This window comes from Gossypium hirsutum, chromosome A04 (genome assembly GCF_007990345.1).
Source record: "Gossypium hirsutum isolate 1008001.06 chromosome A04, Gossypium_hirsutum_v2.1, whole genome shotgun sequence".
Classification (NCBI taxonomy): Eukaryota; Viridiplantae; Streptophyta; class Magnoliopsida; order Malvales; family Malvaceae; genus Gossypium; species Gossypium hirsutum.
The window spans coordinates 15,143,320-15,166,917 of record NC_053427.1 but is presented as its reverse complement, the minus strand read 5'-3'; the positions used below and the strand labels follow the sequence as shown (position 1 = coordinate 15,166,917).

The 23,598-nt window shown below is 31.7% G+C and overlaps 1 protein-coding gene across 2 annotated transcripts in view; it reads right to left on the bottom strand.

Annotated features, from left to right (window-relative positions):
* Positions 1 to 23,598, bottom strand: part of LOC107947874 (DCN1-like protein 1) — a 60,155-nt gene that overhangs the window by 17,081 nt on the left and 19,476 nt on the right. Inside the window, exons 3-10 of one of the 2 annotated variants that reach the window (XM_041110994.1) lie at positions 14,647 to 14,774; positions 14,306 to 14,364; positions 14,148 to 14,171; positions 13,187 to 13,269; positions 13,010 to 13,074; positions 12,208 to 12,257; positions 11,375 to 11,476; positions 7,017 to 7,377 (exon numbers count right to left, since the gene is read on the bottom strand). In XM_041110994.1, the coding sequence (XP_040966928.1) occupies positions 7,285 to 7,377; positions 11,375 to 11,476; positions 12,208 to 12,257; positions 13,010 to 13,074; positions 13,187 to 13,269; positions 14,148 to 14,171; positions 14,306 to 14,364; positions 14,647 to 14,774 (604 nt within the window). In that variant the 3' untranslated portion in view covers positions 7,017 to 7,284. Of the gene's footprint in view, positions 1 to 7,016; positions 7,378 to 11,374; positions 11,477 to 12,207; positions 12,258 to 13,009; positions 13,075 to 13,186; positions 13,270 to 14,147; positions 14,172 to 14,305; positions 14,365 to 14,646; positions 14,775 to 23,598 lie in introns of those variants that run through there. The other variant, XM_041110993.1, reaches the window with a different exon arrangement.

Sequence of the window (23,598 nt, the reverse complement as noted above, 5' to 3'; positions counted from 1 at the left end):
ATACTCAGTGGTGTGTAAGGCTGGATGGGTACTTGATACCCTATATGGTGTGTTGGGTTTGTTGGAGATGGTGTGTAGTGGATTGGGGTAGGAAACTAGATCTGTATCTGATCTGTTCTGCAATCTTATCTGATCTGTTCTGTGGTCTTATCTGATCTATTTCTATAATATTGGATATTTTCTATTACTAATTTTGTATTCGAATTTAGGAAATTACTGTTACATTTAAATTGCTGTTTTTATTTTATGTCTATTACACACTGAGTATTAAACTCATTCAGTTTGCTTAACCAGATTTTAGGTAACCCCTCGCCTTAGGAGGCTCGGTGTATCAAGAGCTTGGTCATCTCTCCTTTCTGATTACTTTTATAGTTTAAATAAACTAATACTATCCTACTGTCTCTTTGAATTTTAGATGTAGGCTTGGCTTTTCAATATGCTTTAAATGTTTTTCGGACAAAAAATTTTATATAATTAAAGGTTGGATTTTTTTAGATGTTTTGATGTAGCTCACCAGACTTGGTTTTAACATCTAGGCCGGGTATGGGGTGTTACATATTTCACAAGATGATTACATCTTATTAAATAAAGTGTGATGTCAAGATGCAAGGTTGCAAACACTCAAATAAAATAAAAAGTATAATTTTTTTTCAAAGAAACTAGTAACAAAAAAAATTGATATTAGAAGATGTCATTTTCCTTTAGGAAAGCTTATTAATCAGTCCTAGAAAAGGTAAGACATAATTTTCCTTGTTAGTGCTGTAAGACAATTCTTGAAAAAAATTGAAAAAGTTTATCATATTTTTTATGTTTGAAGGTGACTGGTTGTGAACAGATAATCTTTTAAGAAGAAATAACTAAGGGAGTTGAAGTATACTCAAATGATGATTAGGCAAGATTCATTTCAAATTGAAGATCAAACTTGGTAGCTTAATATTGCAAGAAACAATTTTTTCCCCAAGAGCAATATTGGGGGAAAACATAGAGCTTTAGCTCTAACTATTTATGAATGATCATGGCTAAAAAATTACTTTAAGAGTTTAGGTTTAACCAATAAAGGTATTTTGTGATAATTTGGCTACAATCATTATCATTAAAAATCCTATTCATCAATATTAAACTGAGAATGTGGAGTTATATCTTCATCAATCAAATAAAAGGTTGAAGTCCTAAATCTTATTTATATATTAAAAAGAGATTAGGAAGATATTTTTAACATTTTAGTGCTTTATTCCCTGTCCTTGACATAAGGAATTTGATTGTTTCTAAGGAGTAATAATGGGATATATATTCTCATGCTTTTACATATTCAACCAATTTTCACCATTGAAATTATTCAACTTATTATCTTAAGAAAAGAGTTCACTTATTTTTTAACAAGTCAAAAATTTAAATTTAACAAAAAAAATTGTATCTGGTTATAAGAGGATGAGTGTTGGTGGAAATGATGATCCTATGAGAATGTCAAGCTCGAATAAGGGTTGAAGTAAGGAAAATAAAAAGGTTTGATTATAGGGCATGATGATAATTGAAGTATCAAAATAAGAAAGTGTCTTATTCAAGGAAATTCCTATGATCACTGATGAGGGTGAGAACAATGATGATTCATTTGGTTGATAAGGATGTGGTAACAAATGTTTTACATGGTATGTTGTTGATCAAATTCCCAAGTGTACATTTTTTTAGTTAGGAAAAGTATGTCCAAAATTGTGATATTTAAGTTATTAAAAAAGAGAATTGGTTATAATACACTGTTATGTAAAGATTTTGGCTTTATGGAATCCTTTACAATCGGTCCAACTCATGGGCTTGGGAAATGATTATTATATGGCTAGACTTAGATAGTTAAAGGATTACACTAGAATGTTATAAAAGGGCCTTAGGTTGTCTACAGGTAGTACCTTACAATTTAGTCTTGGACATTGTCATTTTCCATGTCTTAGCCATTTTAACCTAGTGTGGTGGCTTGGATAAGATTGTCGGGATTTGTTGGTGAATAAACAAAAAACTAATAATGATCTTGTTTTGTTCCATTGGGGAGACTATTGAACAAGTTATCAAAATCAATTGTAAGATGAATAATGGAGCAAATGTTCAATTTTCATGATTGGTAGCGTGTATATTTGAGTACGCCACTCATCTTAAATGTGAGAATTATTGGGAATCAACTTGAATAAATAATGAAAAAGAAAAAATAAAGAAGATCAAATATACAAATTTATCTGAAAAAACTCCTCTGATCAATATGACCAAGAGGATAAAAAACCACAAGCAAAAAAGGCTTCAGCTTTTCACTAATAAGCAAATAAACGTGAATAGAATATGGAGAAAAATTACCCTACTAGTACAAAACTTAAACCCAAAACACACAGATTTCTCTTGAATACAATGTTCTCATAGAATTCTCTATTTTTCTTTATTATAATGACCAATTACATAGGCTAAGATTAGCAAACTAATCTGACTAAAATTTTCCTGGGGTAATTAGATTTCATTGGAAGAAAGTGTCCTGCTTGGCAGTAAAAAAACACAGTTGCGCTACTTGGGAAATACGGCGCGTCATCATGACGTCATCCTTGCTTTTGTTCTAGTTATTTCAAGTGCTTACAAAGTGTCTGGAAATGCGAGGCACACTCCACAAATCTCCACCTTGACTTGTATTTAACATGCCTTCTTTCTAGGCCCTGTCACGAGCCTAATTGAATCTTTGCAGGATACTGACCAAGTCTAAGTAGTGCTTGAAATTGGAAACAAGAAAACTCTTATTCATCATATTAGATAGATTATCCTCTGTGCTAATCTTATGAACTTTAACATCCCATTTTGCAACCCCCTCCTAAACAAAGTGATACCTGATGTTTATGTGCTTCGTCATCCATGAAGCATCTGATTCTTAGTGACAGTCTGACAATCGTAAAACAACAATTGCTCCTTTTTCATTAACCAACTCCCTGAATAGACCTCTCAACCAAATGGCTTCCTTTGTGCCTTTGTGATTGACATATATTCTACTTCTATAGTTGATAACGCCATGGTGGTCTGTAGTGCGGTCTTCCAACTAATAGCGTAGTTGCTGAAAGTAAACAAATAACCTATGAGAGATCTCCTTTGGTCTAAATATCTTGCATAATCTGAGTCTACATAGCCAACTAGAAACTCTGAACTTCTCCCAAACTCCAAACAAGTATTAGATGTGCACCTCAAATACTTGAGAATCCACTTAATTTCTTGTTAGTGTAATTTGTCGGGTCTAGCCATGTATCTACTCACAACACTAATAGCATGTGAAATATTAGGATGAGTGTAGACCATTGTGTACATCAACTATCGACTGCACTGGAGTAGGAAACCTTGGACATGTACTTTTCTTTGTCCATGAACTATGGCAAATCTAAAGCCAAAAGTCTAAGTGTGCAACTAAGGAAGTACTGTCTAGATTTGAATTTTGCATTATAAACCACTCAAGTATTTTTTTGATATACCTCTAATGTAACAATAATAACTTCCTGGAGTGTCTATCTTTGGAAATTTCCATCCCCAAAATTTTATTGGTTGCACCAAGATCCTTCATATCGAACTTAGAGTTAAGAATGGTTTTTAACTAATTAATTTTAGATGAGTTCGTACCAGCAATCAGCATGTCATCAACATAAAGTAGTAAATATATAAATGACCCACCATCTAAGCTATGTAGATACACAAAGCTATCATACTTAGTAGAATCAGAAGCTTGAACTGCCTTAGAGTAATACAAAGGATCAGCTGAATCAATGCTCTCAGAAATGCTTAGAGCATACGCCACTGGATTTCCATGGCAGAACCTCTACGGTGGTTTGATCTCTCATCTCTTCCTGTTATGAGTTAGCTAATAATTTTATAGTTGAGATGTAGGAAATACCTATGAATCAAATGGAGTCTCTAACTAATCTGGAGTGACTTCAATATCCTCCTGTTACTCCAAAGAACCTTTAGCCTTATGTAAATGAGAAATTCATTGCGTTGTCACAATATCTTGAGTTTCCTCGTCGCAACATCGACTTTACTTTGTGTCACATTTGTGAAGAAATTATCGTGATATTCATGATAGAGAAGTAGGCTAAAAAACCTGAATAAACAACAAAAAAGAAAAAGTAGGATTCGACTTTTCACTATAAGCAAATAAACAAGAATACAAGATGGAGAAAAGTTACCATAGTTGTGCAAAACCCGAACCCAGAACACACAACTTTCTCTTGAATACAACATTATCATAGAACACACTATTTTTCTCTATTGTAATGACCCTTTAAATAAGCTCAGATTAAAGAACTAATATGACTAAAATTTTCCTGGAGTAATCAGAGCTTGACTAGAAGAAAGAGCCCTACTTGATTGTAAAAAACACGATTGCGTTACTTGGAAAATACATCCGTCATCTTGATGTCGCATGCCTCTTCATCGCGACGTCGTTCTTACATTGGTTTTGGTTGTGTCAAGTGTCTGCAAAGTGACAGAAAATGCAAGGCACACTCCACAAGAATTAAAGAGTATTTACAAAGGGTGGAGTGTGAGGGTTGCCAAATTTATCTTTCCAATATGGTAGATATGGCAATTTGCAATAGGCATGTACTGTAATTTCAAGACTAGAGGAAAAGAAAGAGCCATTAGATTATGTGTTGGCACCAAAACCACATGAGACTTGTCAATTTGAAATTGAAAGTTATGAGCCATGCGTGTTGGTGGAGCATCATTCTTAAAGACTCGAACAAACACGAAATGGAGAATCAACCAATAATAAAGGCATGAATATAGGTCATTCAAGATTTGAAAGTCTTACGAATTTATAAAAAGGGAAAATTATTGATAACATTGGTAAACATGTGAGAAGACAAGAAGAATTGGAGCAAAAAAAAGCAATAACCTTTTAATGCAAATTGAGTTGGTTCATTGAAAAAGGAAAATAAGAAGGGAAAAGGCATTATGGCCTTACAGATTGATCGTGCAAATAAAAGCAAGGGATGAGTCTAGTGCCATTAGGCCAAGCTAATAGAGAAATCCCAAACATAATGAATTTAAAGGCCCAATGCAACAAGATTAAGCATTTGACGATTTATATTGATGAAAAAAGTAAAAAAAAATTAGGAAATGGCCTTTTTAGGTGCAATGGATGGGAGGAAAACCAGAGGCATGTTGAAGACTCATCTTATTCGATTTCTCCTAAGAAATGAATAGTTAAATGAGAACATATAAGAAGAGAGTGTACATGAAAATGAATTTAGTCATGAATTCAAGGTCACCTGATGCTCTTAACTAGTAATGCAATGGAGTTTATTGAAAGAAATCTCACCAAAGCCATGGATGATGATGATGTAGTCACGGATGGTGAGAATGAAACAGAAAGGCTCAAAGATGATTTTGAGGATGACAACTTAAAAGCTTGATCATTTAAGAATAGGCTTCATCATGTCTGTGTTATGATTATGAATTTAAATTTTACTATTTAAAATTAATAAAGGTATAGACACTCCAAATTTGATCAATTATTCAATAAGTACTATAGAGAGCACAATCTTGATTTTTTTTTGTTTAATGAAAAAAAAAACTAGAATTAAGGTTGATAATGTTGTTGAGAAGTTTGGTTTTTAGTACACCAACTATTTCTACCGTAAGCTTTACCTCTTAATCATTATTAAAATCCTTGGCAACAATCCATGAGAGACCAGCCCGTCAGCAATCATTTGAAGCAACCCAAATTGATGAATAACATATACAATTGAAAGACAAAATTCATATGCTACAATGCTACATTTAGCACAGGTATGAACAAATAGACCATGACTGTATAAACACATAAAATGAAACTGATGTATTCCAACAAACCCAAATCCCACTTGAAAACCTTTGTGTTTATATTCTATGGGAGAATTGATTGTCTTTTTTTTAGCACAATATGTGAGATATGAGTTTCAAGGGAATTGATTTCACATGGACTCATGGGTCAATTTTTTAGAGACTTGATTATGAAATTTGTAGCATGGAGTGGGATGTGTCTTCTCAATGATAACTTGACAATTGCCTAAGTTGAAGTTTGATCATCGATATTTAATTATTACTATAGGTCATAGGAGAGGCAAAAAACTACAAGACTTTTTTACTCCTTTTTGAGTTGGGTGGCTCATAATGGTTTTAAACAATTTGTAAAAAATAACTAGGAACTTGATGAAAGTGTGGAGAAGATGTTTGAAATTTTCATTGATATGAGAAGATGTTTGAAATTTTCATTGATATGGTTATCCTATGGAATAGAGATGTGTTTGGTTTTATTAATGTTCATGAAAGGAAGACGCTAGAGTTGTGTGACTCGAATCCTTGTTAAAGAAAATACAGTGGTAAAATAAGGGGATCTATTTGTTCTTATTTTTCTTTATTTGGCATTGATTAGATTAAGATTTTTCAACCTTTAAATAGATGTAGTCGAAACTCCTCTTGTATTATTCATTTTTCAATATTAGTGAATTTCTTTCTCCTTTGCTTTTGGTTTTTTCCAGAAAGGGTTTCCATGTAAAATACGTGTTCTTATTTTTCTTTATTTTTGCAATCATTAAATTTCCATTACTGGCATCTATTTTAATAAACTAGTATCCAAGCTTTTTGGGTTGCTTGTCTAGATCATGGTAATGGTGACAATTAATTATGATATTTTGTTATTGGATCACAACACCAGATTCGTGTTGTGGTAAGTAAAGATGCAGGTAGTTCTTGCGCAAATGGATTTGGAGGATGCCCTGCTAGGGGTAGATAAGATGCCTTTGACATTGACGGAAGAAGAGAAGAAACATAAAGATCGAAAGCCTTTAATGCAATTACATCTGCATCTGTCGAATGAAATTCTACAGGTCGTGTTTAAAGAGAAGACTACACTGCATTATGGGTAAAGCTGTAGCACTTATACATGTTGAAAACCTTAACTAGCAAGTTACATATGAAGCAACATTTTTATGCCCATCATTTGGAGGTATGTGCATCTGTGCACAAAAATTTAACTGTGTTTAAAGAAATTCTCTCGGACCTAGAGGCCATGGAGGTTCAGTATGATAAAAAAGATTTAGGGTTAATTATACTTTATTCGTTGCCCTTGTCTTATTCAAAATTTAGAGATATGATTTTGTATAGTTGCGAATCTCTCACATACAGTTGATGAAGTCTATGCTTCTTTAATGTCGTATGGCAAGATAAAGCATCTTGTGGCCAGATCTGACTCTCAAGGAGAGGGTCTCATTGTTTGTGAGAGACAAGAATGAAATACTAATGATTATCGTGGAGCACACAGGAATGAAATCCTCGCAGTAAATTTAAGAGTAGATCTAGATCTTCAAATAGAGGTAAAACTTGTAAATTCTGCAAAAAGAAAGGGCAAATTAAGTCTGAGTGCTATAAGTTGCAGAACAAGATAAAAAAAAAGAGGCAACGAATCAAAAGGAAAAACAACTAGAATAATCTGGTGAAACTGATGTTGTAGAAAACTACAATAATAGTGAACTTCTAGTTGCTTCTATCGACAACTCTAAAGTGAGTGAGAAATGGATCATTGGTTTTGGTTGTACTTTCCATATGAGTCCTAATCGGGATTGGTTTACAATATATGAAACAGTGTCTGAAGGTGTTATTTTGATAGGAAATAATGCTTCATATAAAATTATAGGTATTGGTATGATCAAAGTTAAGATATTCAATGGAGTTGTCAGAACACTTAGTGGCGTACGACATGTACCAAAATTGAAAAGGAATTTGATTTCGTTGAGTAATCTTGATTCAAAAGGGTACAAGTATACAGTTGAAAGTGGGGTTCTGAAGATTAGCAAGGGTTCTCTCATTATGATGAAAGGGCAAAGAAAGACTGTCAAGTTATATGTTTTACAAGGTTCAACTATTACTGGTGATGCAGCCATCGCTTCTTCTTTTTTGTCAGATGATGATATTACTGGAGGCCCCCGCGGTACGAACTATGTCGCACAAGTAGAATCCGTATAGAATTACACTTCTTCTATTTGACATTGATTAGAATTAGGTTTTTCAACCTTTAAATAGATGTAGTCAGAACTTCTCTTGTATCATTCGTTTTTCAATATTAGTGAATTTCTTCTCCTCTACCCATGATTTTTTTTAAAAAAGGTTTTCACGTAAAATCTGTATGTTCTACTTTATCTTTATTTTTGCGACCATTCTATTTTCATTATCGTCTTCTATTTTAATAGAAGGTTATTAGGAGATTAACAGACATATAGAAAGCTATAGAGACTTACAAATCTAGTAATTTGATTTTGTTGGATATTGACTTACGAGAGAAATTGGAAGGGGTTCGGAGCAACAGGAAATTTTGTAGAGACAATAGTCTAAAGTTGATAGGTTGGTTCAAAGTGATTGAAATGGTAAATACTTTCATAGTCAAACTTTACCTTGTAGAAGAAAATCAAATTGAAGTATTGAGGATTGGTAATGGTGATTGGTGCAATGATGAGGAAATATTGAAAGTTGAGGTTGTTTCTTTATTTAGTAACTTTTACAAGTTGAAGGCATTATAATGAGAAAGTTTTCCTTATATGGATGCCTTTCAAAAAATATGATATGAGGGTGTTGAAGTATGAGATAGCAGGCGAGGAAATTAAGCATGCTTTGCTTAATATGGTACCTCTAAAAGCACCAAGATTGTGTGGTCTGCATGCACATTTTTTTGAGAGCCAATGGGATATTGTTAGTGCATTGATTTTTAGTATGGTGAAATAAGTGTCATAAAGACAAAAATTAAGTTAAAGTCTTAACAAAACATTGTTGGTTTTGATCCAAAGGTGACAAACCCAAATTCCATGTTTCATTTCTAACCTATTAGTCTAGGTTTGATTCTTTACAAGGTGATTATGAAAGCAATTGTTAATAGGCTTGAAAGGATAATGTCATACATATTTTCCCCTAATCATGCTAGTTTTGTGGTTGAATGAAACATTACAAATAACATATTGACCACTTAATAAGTTTTTCTTTGAGTGAATATTTGTTAAAAAAGGGTGGATGGTCATTAAGGTTGATTTAGAGAAAGCTTATGATTGGGTTTGATAAGACTTTCTTGATGATACTCTATGAAGCTAGAATTCCTCAATGGATAGTCCAAGTTATTCTTCAATGTATCTCATACGCATCAATGCAAATTCTATGGTATTAGGTAAGGCAAAGCAGCCCTCTCTCATCTTATCTATTTGTCCCTGAAATGAAAAGATTAGATCACAACATTCACAATGCAATAAGGGAGAAAATATTGTCCCATATCTTTCATCGCTCTTTTGAACACAATCTCGTCCACTTTTGCAAGGTAGATTTGGAACAAGCCAAAGTGGTGTCCATAGTTTTGTCATTATTTAGATGACAAAATCAATTCATCAAAAACTCAATTATTTTTTCTCCTAATACTAATACTAATGCGAATATGAATACGATTTCCAAGAGCAAATTTGGTTTCCAAATGGTTACGTATTTGGCAAGCACTTGGGTATTCCTCTCTTTCACAGATAGATTACTAAAGACACTTTCTAGTTGGTTATTGGTAAAGTTAAAAGCAATTCAATGGGTGAGATGCAAAATTACTTTAAAGAAGTTGGTTTTTACGGAGATTCCAAACTATCTTAAGCATTCTTCATTGATTCTTGTGAAAGGTTATAATATGATTGAGAAGTTGGTTAGGGATTTTTCTTTGGAGCTACTGGGAGAAAGCGGAAGCCATCTCTTGTTAAATAGGAGACATGTCAACCTATTGATAGTGGAAGGCTTGTGAAAGATATTATGATAGTAGAATTGATCTTTCTTATTGATATCGGAATTCAATATTCTTACAAATGAAAAGGCTTATCGAGTGTAGATGCTGCATAATTAATACGTTTTGGAAGGGATACCATAAACACATTAACAAGTGTAATTGTTCATTTTTATAACGTTCTTTGGCAAAAGTGTGAAAAGAACTTAGAGAAAGTTTGTGTTGGTAATTGGTGATAGAAGGATGAAAAATTTTTGGATCAATAGATGGATTCCGAGTTTGAGCCATTAAGAAATTATTATTTGTGTAATGATATAATGGAGGACATTGTCTATGTTTGGAAGTGGAATGATTTTGCAAGCTATCTTAGCTAAGTTATTCTGTTGCATTTCGTGAGTAGTCACTCACTGAAGTATCTAGTAAGGCAGAATATATGTTTTTAGAGAGAGTTGAAAATTGAATATTTCTATGCAACAGATGCATTAAAGACAACTGGGATTCGATGGATAAAGCTTGGAAGATGATGTGGAAATATAAAGGACAACAAAGATGATGCAATATGAAGTGTGTGCTTAGAGACAAATTATTGACGAATGTTGAATGGTTTAGTATAGGGATGAATAGCGATCCCTTATGTCCTATTTGTGGTAACAAGAAGGAAAATAGCTTGCATATTTTGCAAGATTGTCAAGTTGTTGCTTCATATGGAAGAAAGTTTTACCACTTTCATTCTATACCACATTCTTTTCTATATTTATCTATTTGTTAATTGATAATATTCAAGATAGTTTTAATTTTACGGTGAATAATGCGAATGGAATTTATTTGGGATTATTTGTTGGCAATGGAAATGAGAAATTTGATTGTCTTTGGTGATTCTTTTGTTTGGATGATATAATTGCCCTTTGGTTGGTTTAGGAACATTGTAGCAATGACTGTAAGAATAAGCCAACGAAAATGCAAGTTGTACAGGTGGCATGAAAACCTCCTTAGGATGTTTGAAAAAAAGTTAATACGAATGAAGGTATGGAGTTGAGAACAAATCAAACTTTGGCAGGGTTGACTCATGATAGTAAGGGTTAGTGGATTGTGGGTTTAATAGGAACATATGCATGTGAACAGTGATTCAAATTGTGCTTTCCATTGTGTATGATGGCCTTACTTTAGCATAAGATGCATGATATAATCAATTCATTTTTTTTAGTTTGGTGATTCTGAAGTGATTCAACTATTGTTTGATTATTTTGTACAGTTGAATTCTATTTCTATTGTAAGGAGCATTAAAGAGCTCTACGAACGTCAATGACTGGTGCATGTGTTTTTCAAGGCAATTTGGTGGAATACTTAAATGGCAAAACTTTCTAGTAAATGGATGGTCAGGTTTATGCAAATTTGACTGTCCTCCCTTGGTTGTTAGTCATGTCCTGCGAGATGATATAAAGGGTAGTACTTTGGGTAGATGTTTTCTTTCATAGTGTCTTTAAGGATTAGGATGTAGCTCTCTAGAATCAATAACAAATATTTCTCATAGCATATTCTAATAAGATTTCTAACAAAAAATAATATGGAAAGAACACTATGTTTCAAAAGTACCTGTAAAAATTGGCACCAATGGTCAAGCAAAGGACACTTCTTCTCAGCAATTAACAAACGCCACATACCAATTGCAGTATCCAATGCCATAGATTTTTGGCCCTAACATAAATAATAAAAGATTAATAACTACATAAAGTTATTATCAATGAAATATATACTTTAACCACATTAGCATTCTAATTGAAATTCTAAAAGAATTATAATCACATCTTAAAATATATTTTTGCTAAATATAAATATTAGAGAATTAATCTAAAGGTTAAAATTATTTTTTACAAATTTTTTTATGGTTCTTTTACAACTTAAAAATCAAGCAATATATCTAACAAAATAGATATGGGTAAATATACATTTTTGTTTTTGATTTTCGCTTCAAGGTCCAAACTAGTACATAAACTAGTACATAAGACTGTTTTTCACTTGAAATTGGCTCCTTGGACTTATCTTTTTTGTCTAAATTTATTATGACTTATTTGAACCAATTTGAATTAGAAAGTCAAGTTCAAGTAATAATTTGAATAAAAAAGAAGTTTTAGATATCAAATTTAACTTTGAGGCTAAGTTTCGGTATTTAATTGGACAAAAGAAACCTTAGGTATCAATTTGAACCCTAAGGCTAAGTTCAGTTACCAAAACATATGTTTGACTAAGTTAAATAAAAAAGCATGTGATTTATTGCTAACATGGATAAAGAAAAAACCATTCCAAAAAAGTGTAATATGGATCCAAATGAAGTTTACTTAAAAAACTATTTACTCAATCAGCTCTAAAGTGTCTTTCTTCCTAGAGGAAACTTACTATTAGGGATAGTTGTCAGGAAAAGATAATACCTTTTCTTTTGCCCAGCTAAATGCAAAGTTGTATATGTCATGAAACTTTTCTACAATCACCCAGAGAAAAAAATTTGAATCTTGAAAAAAATATGCTAAGTCACAAAATATTAATAAACCTAAATGATTTGAAAAAAGAAGTAAATTGTTTGGGTATATTTCTAGCAAAACACAAATTTAGCTCTCAATGTTTACATCTTTTGTCAATTTGGCTCTCAACATCCTAAAAAGAGTCGAATTTCTATTTTTAACAAAAATACTGACTAAAATATTAAAATTTTAAACATGACTACTTGTATGAAAATCCATGTATACCTCATGCCTTTTTTTAGTTTTTATGAACTTTTTATAATTTTTATTATTTTTATTGTTTTAAAATATAATTATAATTTTAAACTATTTGTTGATGGTCGATTGAGTCTTAGCTCAATTGGCATGAGCATTATTACCAATGCAGGAGGACATGTGTTGGAGTTCACTGAAGTGTATTGTTCTCTTATTTATGGGTTGGGGAGAGGCTATGGGTAGTTCTAGAACTTGTGTCAAAAAGAGTAGATATGATTAGAACTCATAATGAGATTGTTCAAAATGAATAAAAAATTAATGTTTTAGTAAGCATTTTGATTAAAAAAAGAGAGCTATTTTACTCTTTTTTAAAAGACTAATTGGGTTAAAAATAATGAAAGAGAAATTGAAAAAAGATGGAAGCATTGCAAGCTAAATTTTTCATTCACTTCTTCTACATTTCATGCATGACAAGTTAAAATAAATTTCTTGAAAATCCATGGAATGCCAAACATACTTGCATCATTCAGCTCAGAGCGAATGTATGAAATCTTATCACGGAACTTCTCCACAGTATCTACACTGCCATGACAGAGTAAATCTTTCTATCAATATTTCTCATTATAGAAGGTAAAACATTGAATCTAATATCACTTAAAACTTAGAAGATATAGTAAAGGATGCAAACGTCCACCTTAATTCTTGTAACCCTCGTAAAAACTCCATCTTGGAATATTCACACATTGTAGAAGCATTCATGTGCCATGAGATAACTAACTGCAATTTATTAAAATATTAACATAATTATCCATAAAATGTTGAAATTAAATGACAAAAACTTGTAACTATCCTTCTTCTCCATTTCATGAGGCCTACAAGATTCTAACTATTTGTAGTATTGGGTCCAAACTTCCTTAATTTTTTAGCATAATATTTTGACATCAAATGCCCAAGACATTCATAATTTTTATCAAACACTACTAAAATAATTACAACACGCAACATTAATGGACCAAAATTCATATCTTTCTATTCTTATACCACATTAGAGACAAAATCTTGATCTCCATTTGTCAATAGTACAACTATGTAGGATGTAAATTTTAAAATTCATGTCTCATTTGGTTATCTAGTATGTTGACAAAAAGAAAATTTTAAGTATGATATATTTATTAAAATACAATTATAATATAAGAAATAATTAGTACAAATTTAGACTTTAAATTAGAATGATCTATAAAACCCTTTGCTAATAGTCCATGCAATCATGGACAAATGTAAGTGATTAGATGATGGTGATGATGATTTTATTATTTTTTTAGATTTAAGATATTTATAAAATTATTTTAATATTTAAAAAAAATAAAAACCCTAAATGCTAAAATATTATATCCTAAAACCATAGACCCTATCCTTTAAAGCACTCAACTTTTAATATTAAATCCGAAATTTAATTAAAAAATCAATGGATTAAAAATGTCCTTGCAATCATGGACTATGAGCTTGTCCAGTTCCTTGTTAATACATTAAAACCTTTAGCAATTATAGCTATGTAAGATAAGGAGGAGAACATACATGCAAACAAAAAACAAAAAACCTTATTCATACCAATGCCTTTTTACCATAAGAGATTGTACTTCAGGGTGCAGACATACCATAATTATATCTTGGGGATCCACCTGTCAAAATATTCAAATTTTGAAATAGAAAGAATGTTATGCGTCTATGGAATAATAGAAAAGAAACACAAAAGAGAAAGGGGTTAACAAAATGTTAGGCATCAATGGCTTATTTGATATTTTTAAAAAATTACCTCAAGGTCATTGCATAGTAGAGTAATACCATCAACCAATATCATATCTATATCGGGATCTGTGTAACACATTAACATAAGTAATTTATTAGAAAGGATCCTACAAGCTACTAAATTTAGCCAAGTATAGATAAATGGAAAGTAAGCAACAGATAAATGAATTTCTATATTTTATCACAATAAAAATATGACTATATATATATCACTATCTCAAGTGATTTAGTAGTGATGTCTATCAATGTTCCATTTACACTATTGACGTGCATAACCATAAAGGCCCTAAAGAAAATGCGTACACCCTACGATAAGTAGAAAATGCAATAAATTGGGAAAAAACTTGCCTTTATATCTATTATAAAGCGCTTCCAAAAGTGCGTCATCAACAAGAACCGGAGTGTCGTAGAAATAGTCAATAGATGCTTCAACGTCCCAATCACAGAGGTTCAAATATTCAATAGCAACTTTTTCACTAGAATTAAATAATAATAAAAGAAGTAAATGAAATTCTTGAAGAAAACAATAGAAAAAGTGACCATCGGCACCCATTAATGCAGAAAGCAAAAATTTACCTTTAACTAGAAATAAATGCATTGTCATAAATCGGAAGATACAGTGAGTAGTATTACAAATAGGTCAAATTAATGAAGAAAGTAATATTCTTATGAAGCTCTAACAAAACCAACCAAAATCAACCTTCTATTCATTTTCTCTAAACATGTCAGGATGGTAGATGATTTTCACATTAAACTAGACTAATGCTTTTGAAAAATACTTTTAAAAAGTGATATAAAAAAATGTTTTTGAAAAGTTTAGTTTAAAATTTGATTGTTTAGAATTGCTGTCAAAAAGTATTTTTAAGAAATAAATGTCCATTTTAGACATATTATTATCAAGTAACAAATATGCATTTAAATAATATTTAAATTAGTTAATATTGTTATATTTTAGTAAGAATATAAAAAATTTACTATAATTAATATTTTAATATAAGAATATAAATTTTAAATATTTTTAAGCAATAAATATTAATTATTTATAAGATATAATTAGAATATATTTAAATATTTAAATATAACCATTAAATATTTGTAATTAATATTTTAAAATATTTTTTTTATTTTTAATTAATGATTTTAACACATTTGTAATTAAGCACCAAGAAAAAAAAGGAAAATACTATGCTATTGGAGGGGTGAAAAAGTAATTAAGCACTAAAAGTGCTTTTGGGAGTAGAAAAGTTAAAAATTTTAACTTCTCTTTTTTAGTTTGAAAAGCTAAAAAATTTCAACTAAAAACAACTTGTTTCGCACAATTTTTCTTTCAAAAATACTTTTAAAGCCAGAAGTATTTTTTGTAAGTACTGCAGAACATGCCTTAAATGTTTAGCCATTATGATGAGTTAGAAAAAGTAGTCTACCAACCAACAAATAGTTGGAAAAGTGAGGGTGAAGTTCTTCCTTAAGAATTTATTTTAAATTCAAATTTTAAAATTATCGTTATTGAAATGACTTGATCTAAATACAACCCTTTTACAAATTTATACTATATAATATGTATATGTCCAATTGACTGGTGTGATGAGTAAATTATAAACTCCTTTTTTAATTATTTTTTATATTATAAATAAAATCAATAAAATATAATATAAACCAATAGTTGAACATAATTCTTTAAGATTTTTAAGTTTTAACTTTACCAATTTAACTAAAGTTTTATTTTTTTTAGTATAAAAATTTTATGTATATATTTATCATACAAAATTTTCACAAACTTTATGAGTATGTATATTTAATATGAATCAATCATTCATATAATTAACTTAATGTACACATTATATTGACTCCTATACTTCTCTCCTATCGTTTAAGTTTAAAGAAGCAATTGATATTACATAAAACAGGTCGTTAGTAATGATACTTGTATTTTTTCTAGTAATGAATTTTGCGTATGTTAGAATAATATTTCTAGAATATGTGTTATGTTGAGTTTAAATATATAATCTCATGGTGAATATTTGATTAACTATTAATGATTAATAACATAGAATTTTATTACTTATAAATAAAAAAATAACGGGAATATATAAATAAATATAAATAAACTTATTTAACATAAACAAAATATTTGAAATCCAAAATTCGAAACACGATGTGAATTCCATAAACCTTAAACTCAAAAATTAATATAAAACTTAAATTTTAAATCCTAAACCATAAATTCTAAACTCAAAACTCAAGAAAAATAATAATTTTAATTAATATTTAATTATATCAATAAGTGTTGAGTGTAACGATAAGGTACATTGCACTCTCAAAGAGAGAATACAAGTTCTAACTTTAGAGAAGACATGATTGAATGAAGCAGTCACTCCAAATATGAATAATAAAATGGATATAGAAGATACTAAAAAAATATTTATATTTAAATAAATTTATTATTTATATATATATCGTCCACTACTTTTTAGTTTACCTAATAATAAGGTGTTGTATTGTTATTAACTAATTCTGAATGAAACTCATGCACTAAAGTGCATCGAATATCATTCCCTTTTTGAAGCTATATAAAATAGAATATTTATAGGTATTAAAATGATTTATACACTACATTCCAACCCATATTTTTATTTCTTCTTGCTTTGAAATGATATATATATATAAGTTGAAAGTCAGGTGGTCAATGTTCTCATTCCAAAAAAAAAAAAAAAGAACAAACATGGAAAGAAATTTGGCTTGTTAGATTTCTCTATCAATTGCTTCTAGTAACACGATGAAGGTGATTGGTGCCAATCGGAAACTAAGCTTCATTGAGGGATAAAAACACTAGTTTTGATGTCAAAGGGAAAAAAAACAGAGAGACAATATGGAGAAAAACATTAATAGGAAGCGAAGTCTAAAATCTAGTCAAGTGGTAAATGGGTCTTTATCAGATTCTAGTATTTGAGATAGTAAGAAGATAATCTTAAGGGAAGCTGAAAGAGCATGGGAATTAGAGAAATTATTAGGCTTGTGGGGTGATGGGCATGAGAGTGAGGTGATCATGAACCGATCCAAATCGAAACAAGAAGATTAGGTGGGGTGATTTTTTTCATACAATTTGTAATTGTTTTTTTTTTTGTGTGTGTGGAACGTGGGTGTTAATGCAATTGGGCACAAGAAGTTTCTATTTAGGACGTTAACATGGGGTTTGTGCATGGTTTTGAGCGAGTCTAGGCTCTTTTGGGATGCTTGTAATTGTTGGAATGACACCTTAGTTGAGTGTTGGTGATCTTCATATGGTGATCTCATAGTGCAGATGTTCTCACTCTTGAAATCAGATCTTTGACATGTTATGTGACTGTGTTAAAAGGCATGATTGGAGGATTTCATTGAGTATGGCTTTGTGCTATAGGAATTTTGGCTAGAAGTCTCCTGACTCCTGGTTAATTTTTATAGGTTGATGATAGTTAATTCTATTGGTGTTAATGAGACATTGTTTTTTTTTTTTGGGTATTTTAGGATTTGCCTTTTGAATCTAGTGGGGTGAGAGATCTGGTAATCTTTAAGGGTTGCACGTGACTTTTCTAGTTTTGGATATGCCTACTGCTTCGTCAGTGTTGCACTTACATTTGAATCTATCTACATTACGATTGGTTAGATGGATATTTTTTGGATATTCCATTCTAGTTTGGATTTTTTTTTGGTTACAATTGGTACCTAAACTACTTTTTCTCTCAAATTGGTATGTTAGATAGTTCAACTATTAGTCAATCAAAGTTTTTAGAACTGGACCAATGGTTGAACCAGCCAGGTTGCCAAATCTTGGTTTAAATCGTTGTTTAACTAGGTTAAATAAATTATTAAAAAATTCATAAAAATAAATAAAAATTAAAAATAAAAAAATTGGTTCAACCAGATTTTTTAACTTAGTTCAATCTTATCTCCAAACCAATACTATAACTGATTCTCAATTGAACTAGTCGACTGGTCAGTTCTGTCTAATTTTGAAAATAGAGGTTTAATCAATGAAAAAACATTTTTGATCCCATTAGGTTGAGCAAACAGATGGTGAAGTTTGAACACAAAATTAATTGCCAAGGTCTTGACCTTGGGATGGTGAATTTCGAGCATTCATGACACTGAAAGATATTATAAAGGAAGAATTAAGAAAAAAAAAGGAAATAAATAAATAAAAGGTAAAGAAAGAGAAATAAGATAAAAGAAAGAAAGAAAGAATTAAAAAAATTAAGTGTTTATATTTTTAGGTAGAACTTTTTTAATGAATATAACATTTTGGTATAAAATGGGTAGAAATAATAGTTTAGATACCACTTGTAACCAAAACAAAATTTAGGTACCAATTTGGGGAAAAGGGTATATTTTAGGTACTAATGGTTTGACTAATAGAGATACCAACTTGGGAAAAAAATAATTGAGGTATCACTTATGAGAAACAAAAACTAATATGGAAATCATGATATAGTTTAAGTATCAATTTGTTAAGCTCTTAGAATAAAAATATTTTTTTTGAAACAAAAAACTGATGCAACATAAGTTTTCTAGAAGTTTAAAGTACAGGATGAAAATCAAATAGTTAGCAAACTAAAGATGATCAGGTTTGATAATGAACCGAGTACACTTCAGACAAGTTCAAAAGCTATTGTGAAGAAGCTTAGATCCATCACCAGCTTACTAACATTTACGCTCCACAACAAAATGGAGTGTGTGAAAGGAAAAACAAGACTATGATGGACATAGCGAGGTGCTAGTTTTTTGAAAGCAAGCTATCAAATGAATTTTGGGCTAAAGCAGTAAGTACTTCAATCTATCTGTTGAACAGATTTCCAACCAAGGTTGTGAAGGAGAAGACTCCATTTGAAGCATGGTTCAAGTACAAACCTTCAATCTCTCACTTAAAAGTAATTGGTTGTATCTTTTTTTTTATGTTCCGCATGTGAAAAGAAGCAAACTCGAGAAAAGATTGTAGCCTTGGATATTCCTTGGATATAGTAGTAATAAAAAGGGGTATAAGATCTATGACCCATTTTCTAAGAAAATTATGGTGAGCAGGGATGTTGTGTTTGATGAAAGAAAATATGAAGATAGGATGCTACTGAAGCTGAGATACTAATAATACTAGAAAGAACATATGTTTTCTCCCTACTTATTGATTAATTTGTTCCCCTTTGGTTATCTTTAGCACATATTTTAGTATTTTAAGTTCAATAATTTACATTTTATGACTCAGTGGATCTTATCTTATTTACCCTTAATTTTGTCATATTTTGGTACTGATGTCGCTGCATAAGTAATTTCAGATTGCGCCTAGAATTATCACCGCACCAGTCAATTGTCCGGATAAGAAAAAAAATGCGTAAGCTGTCCAGTCTGGTACAACTAACTTGTACGTACAGAAGCAGCATGATTCTGATGAAAGGACACTTGGGCTATTTGGGGAAAAATATAAATATTCACATTAAAAGAAAAAAAAGGGATAGAGCTTTTTGGATCATTTTCTTCAACTTATCCCTTAAAGCTTTCGGCTATGGTGACTTAAGCTCTGACAGGTGAGCCAACGTGAAAAGGATGCAGCTTATCTTTTAACGAGAAGCTCCGAGTGCGACACAAGAAGGAATAGATAGATTCAAGTCGAGTTGTCTAGGAATAGTATTCTCCACTTGTTTCTTTTATTTTTCTTTTCTAAACGCTAGTGATTACTTTCTATTTCATGTTAGTATGGAAGTACACATGATTTGTGGGTTAATTGTTATTTTATTCAATCTTGCTTTTACAGTTTAATCTTTGGGTTTGAATTTCTTTAGCATGGAAGTTTTATTGCGGTCACTGACACTAGGAGGTGCAATGACAGTTCAAGCTAACAAGCATGACAATAGAAGTTGCTTAAGGATTAGAGGAATTTAATCCACTTGTTCTTAATAGTGGTCTATTGCCATCATCGGAAGGTGTGGCTAATGTACATGTTTAAGTCTTTGATTAAATATAGAAGTTAAGCTTGGTAAGATATTCATTGTAATTTAATGCATCAAAAATCACCTATCCTTTTATACCTTGTGAGCACTTAGTATTCTGTTGAATATTCACGTTGGGGATCCTAGTTTATCAGTATCATATTTTATCTTATTTTTTTCAAGTTATTGCTTCGACAACTACATTCACAATCTCATTCCTATCTAATTATTGCACAGACATTGATAGACAAAAAATAACCATCCTCGTGGGATCGATATCCGATAGACTCATAAATGTCTACTATACTTGCATCAACAGTGTACGCTTGCACATTATTGCTGTGACGTTAAACAGCCGATCAAATTTTGGCGCCATTGTCGGATATGGCCTTCGTTTGATGTTTATTTTTGTTTGTTTTTATTTCATAATATTTAGTTGCTACTAACTGGTTTTATTTTTGTCGTTATTTGCACATTTTATTTTAGGTGTTGTATAACCCGAAGCCATTCATAGTTTATTGCTGATTTTGATCCAAAAATTGAAAGAACCGTTCGGAGGAGACTTCGAGAACAAATGAATATAACTTTGCCAAGAAACAATGCAGTCATACCCTCGATGCAGAGCCAAAATACTAATGACCCACCGTTACAGTAAAATGCTCAAATACAAAATAGGACTATACGAGATTCTGTAGTACCTGTCTTGGATGACTTACAACTGGGAGTTGTTAGGCTAGCAATCCAAGCTGGACATTTTGAACTCAAGTCAGTAATGTTTCAAATGCTGAATTCTAATGGGCAATATGATAGGCTGTTACATGAAAATGCATGAGAACATCTTAAATCATTTTTATTGATTTGTGCTTCCTTTAGTCAACAAGGCGTTCCTAATGACGCTTTGAAGATGCAATTATTTCCTTATTCCTTACAGGGAAGAGCTCATACATGATTCCTTGGGCTACCTTCCTGGTCAATTACTTCTTGGAATTCACTAACAACATAGTTTGTTTTGCGATTTAACCCGCCACTAATGAATGCTCGTCTCCTAAATGATATTATAGTTTATCATCAGCTGGACGATGAGAATCTTCACACCTCATGGTTAAGTTATAAATCTTTACTTTGACGCTGTCTCATGCACGTCATTTAACAGGAAACAAAAATTGAGATTTTTTTATAATAGGCTGAATTCACACACGAGGAATCTTGTCGACACATCAGCGAATGGACCTTTGTTGGATTGTACTTATACTGATGCGATTGGAATTCTTGAGAGAATTGCTTAGAATGATTATCAATACCCTATCTCTAGAGCTGCACAAGAAAATGCTACTCCGGGAGTTATTGAATTGGACGCAATATCTGCACTTAGTGCTCAAGATTCTTCTCTTGCAAATATGATAAAAAATATGCAAGGGACTAGTGACGTTGCACCTATACAAGTCGCTCAACAAGTTGATGTTCCTACCTTTTGTTGTGGGATTTGCAGTGACAACCACAACTGTGAAGATTATCCTCAACATACAAAGAATGCCTTTTATGTTAGTAACATCAACAATAATTCTTATGGAAACTCTTATAATAATTCTACACGCAATCAATAGTCTTGGAGAACTCAGAATGCTGGACAAAATGTTGCAACATTCTGATATGAGAATATATCTACTCAAAGCAATTATAATTCAAAACAAGATAATTACAATTAATAATAGTAGAACTACAATCAATACACTCAGATACAGCCACAACAAAGCCAAATGCACCCACACCAGAATCAAACACAATCACAACACTTTTCAATGTTGAATCAGCATGCTCCAGAGCATCGACGACAATAGTACACACAAGCTTTTCCTTCTAACCCGTTAGCTGCTCTTAAGGCTTTAATGCGGGAGCATATGACTCACACAGAAGTGATTGTACAAGGGAATTCATCTTCCATTCAAGCGTTGGAGGCACAATTAGGACAACTTGCTTCGAATCTGAATATTTAACCACTAGACACAGTACCTAGTGACACGGAAAATCCTAATCCAAGGGGGAAAGAACATTGTAAGGCTATCACGCTTAGGAGTTGTAAACAAACAGTTGAGACGACTATAGACTCTACTGTTACATCTCAAACTACTAGTGAAATGATTTCTAGTGAAAAGGTTGAATCAAAAGAGCTTTTTGATGCATTAGACAAAGAAGTTCCACAAATTGTCATTCATATGCCTAATATTCGACCCTTGAAACTATCGACGCAACCAAAGGTGTCGGTACAATCAGATGTATCTCCTCCCTTACATTTTTCACAAAGATTCAAGGAGAATGAGCAGGATAAGCAGTACCAACTATTACACACTGAAGCAACTTCAGGTCAATATTCCTTTAGTAGACACTCTTGTGCAAATTTTGAATTATGGGAAATTTATGAAGGAGCTCTTGTCCAAGAAGAACAAGCTCAATGATATGGAAACTATTGCACTCATAGAGGGATGTAGTGCTCTTTTGACAAATAAGTTGCCCCCCAAAATGGAAGATCCTGGGAGTTTTACTATCTAATGTTTAATTGGCAACCATTATTTGGGCAAGGCTTTATTCGACTTGGGAGCTAGCATTAACCTAATGCCGCTATCAACTTCTAGAAAGTTGGGAATTGGTCACATAAAACCTACTGCAGTGACATTGTAACTAGCTGGTCGATCTTTGGCTTAACCAGAAGGGCATATTAAAGATATCTTAGTTCGTGTGGATAAATCCATTTTTCTGGATAATTTCATCATACTTGACAACGAGGCAGACAAGGAGGTTCCCATAATCTTGGGACAACCATTTTTAGCCACCGTACGAACTCTTATTAATGTTTACAAAAGTGAACTGACCATGCGACTTAATGATGAGCATGTTACCTTCAGTGTTTTCAAATCTATTCAATTCAATGCAAGAATAAAGAAGAATGCCATACTGTCAGTGTGCTAGATGATTTAATTACGGAAGAATTCAATGACCAAAGCACAATACTTATTAAGGAGTTTACAGTGACATCTGATGATGAATTCTTAGATAATTGTGACAACAGGGTTGACGTTAATAATATTGAACTCAGGCATGGATGGTAGATTGAATTCTTAGACTTAGTTAATAGAACAACTCCAATTTTCAAACCATCTATCAACGAAGCTCCTACTCTAGAATTGAAACCACTACTTACTCGTCTTAAATTCATCTTTCTTGGTGATAATAAACTCTCCCAATTATTGTCTCCGCAACACTAGATGTAACTCAAAAAGAGAAATTGGCCCATATTCTTAAGCAACATAAATGAGTTATTGCTTGGAGTATTGCCAATATCTGAGGCATT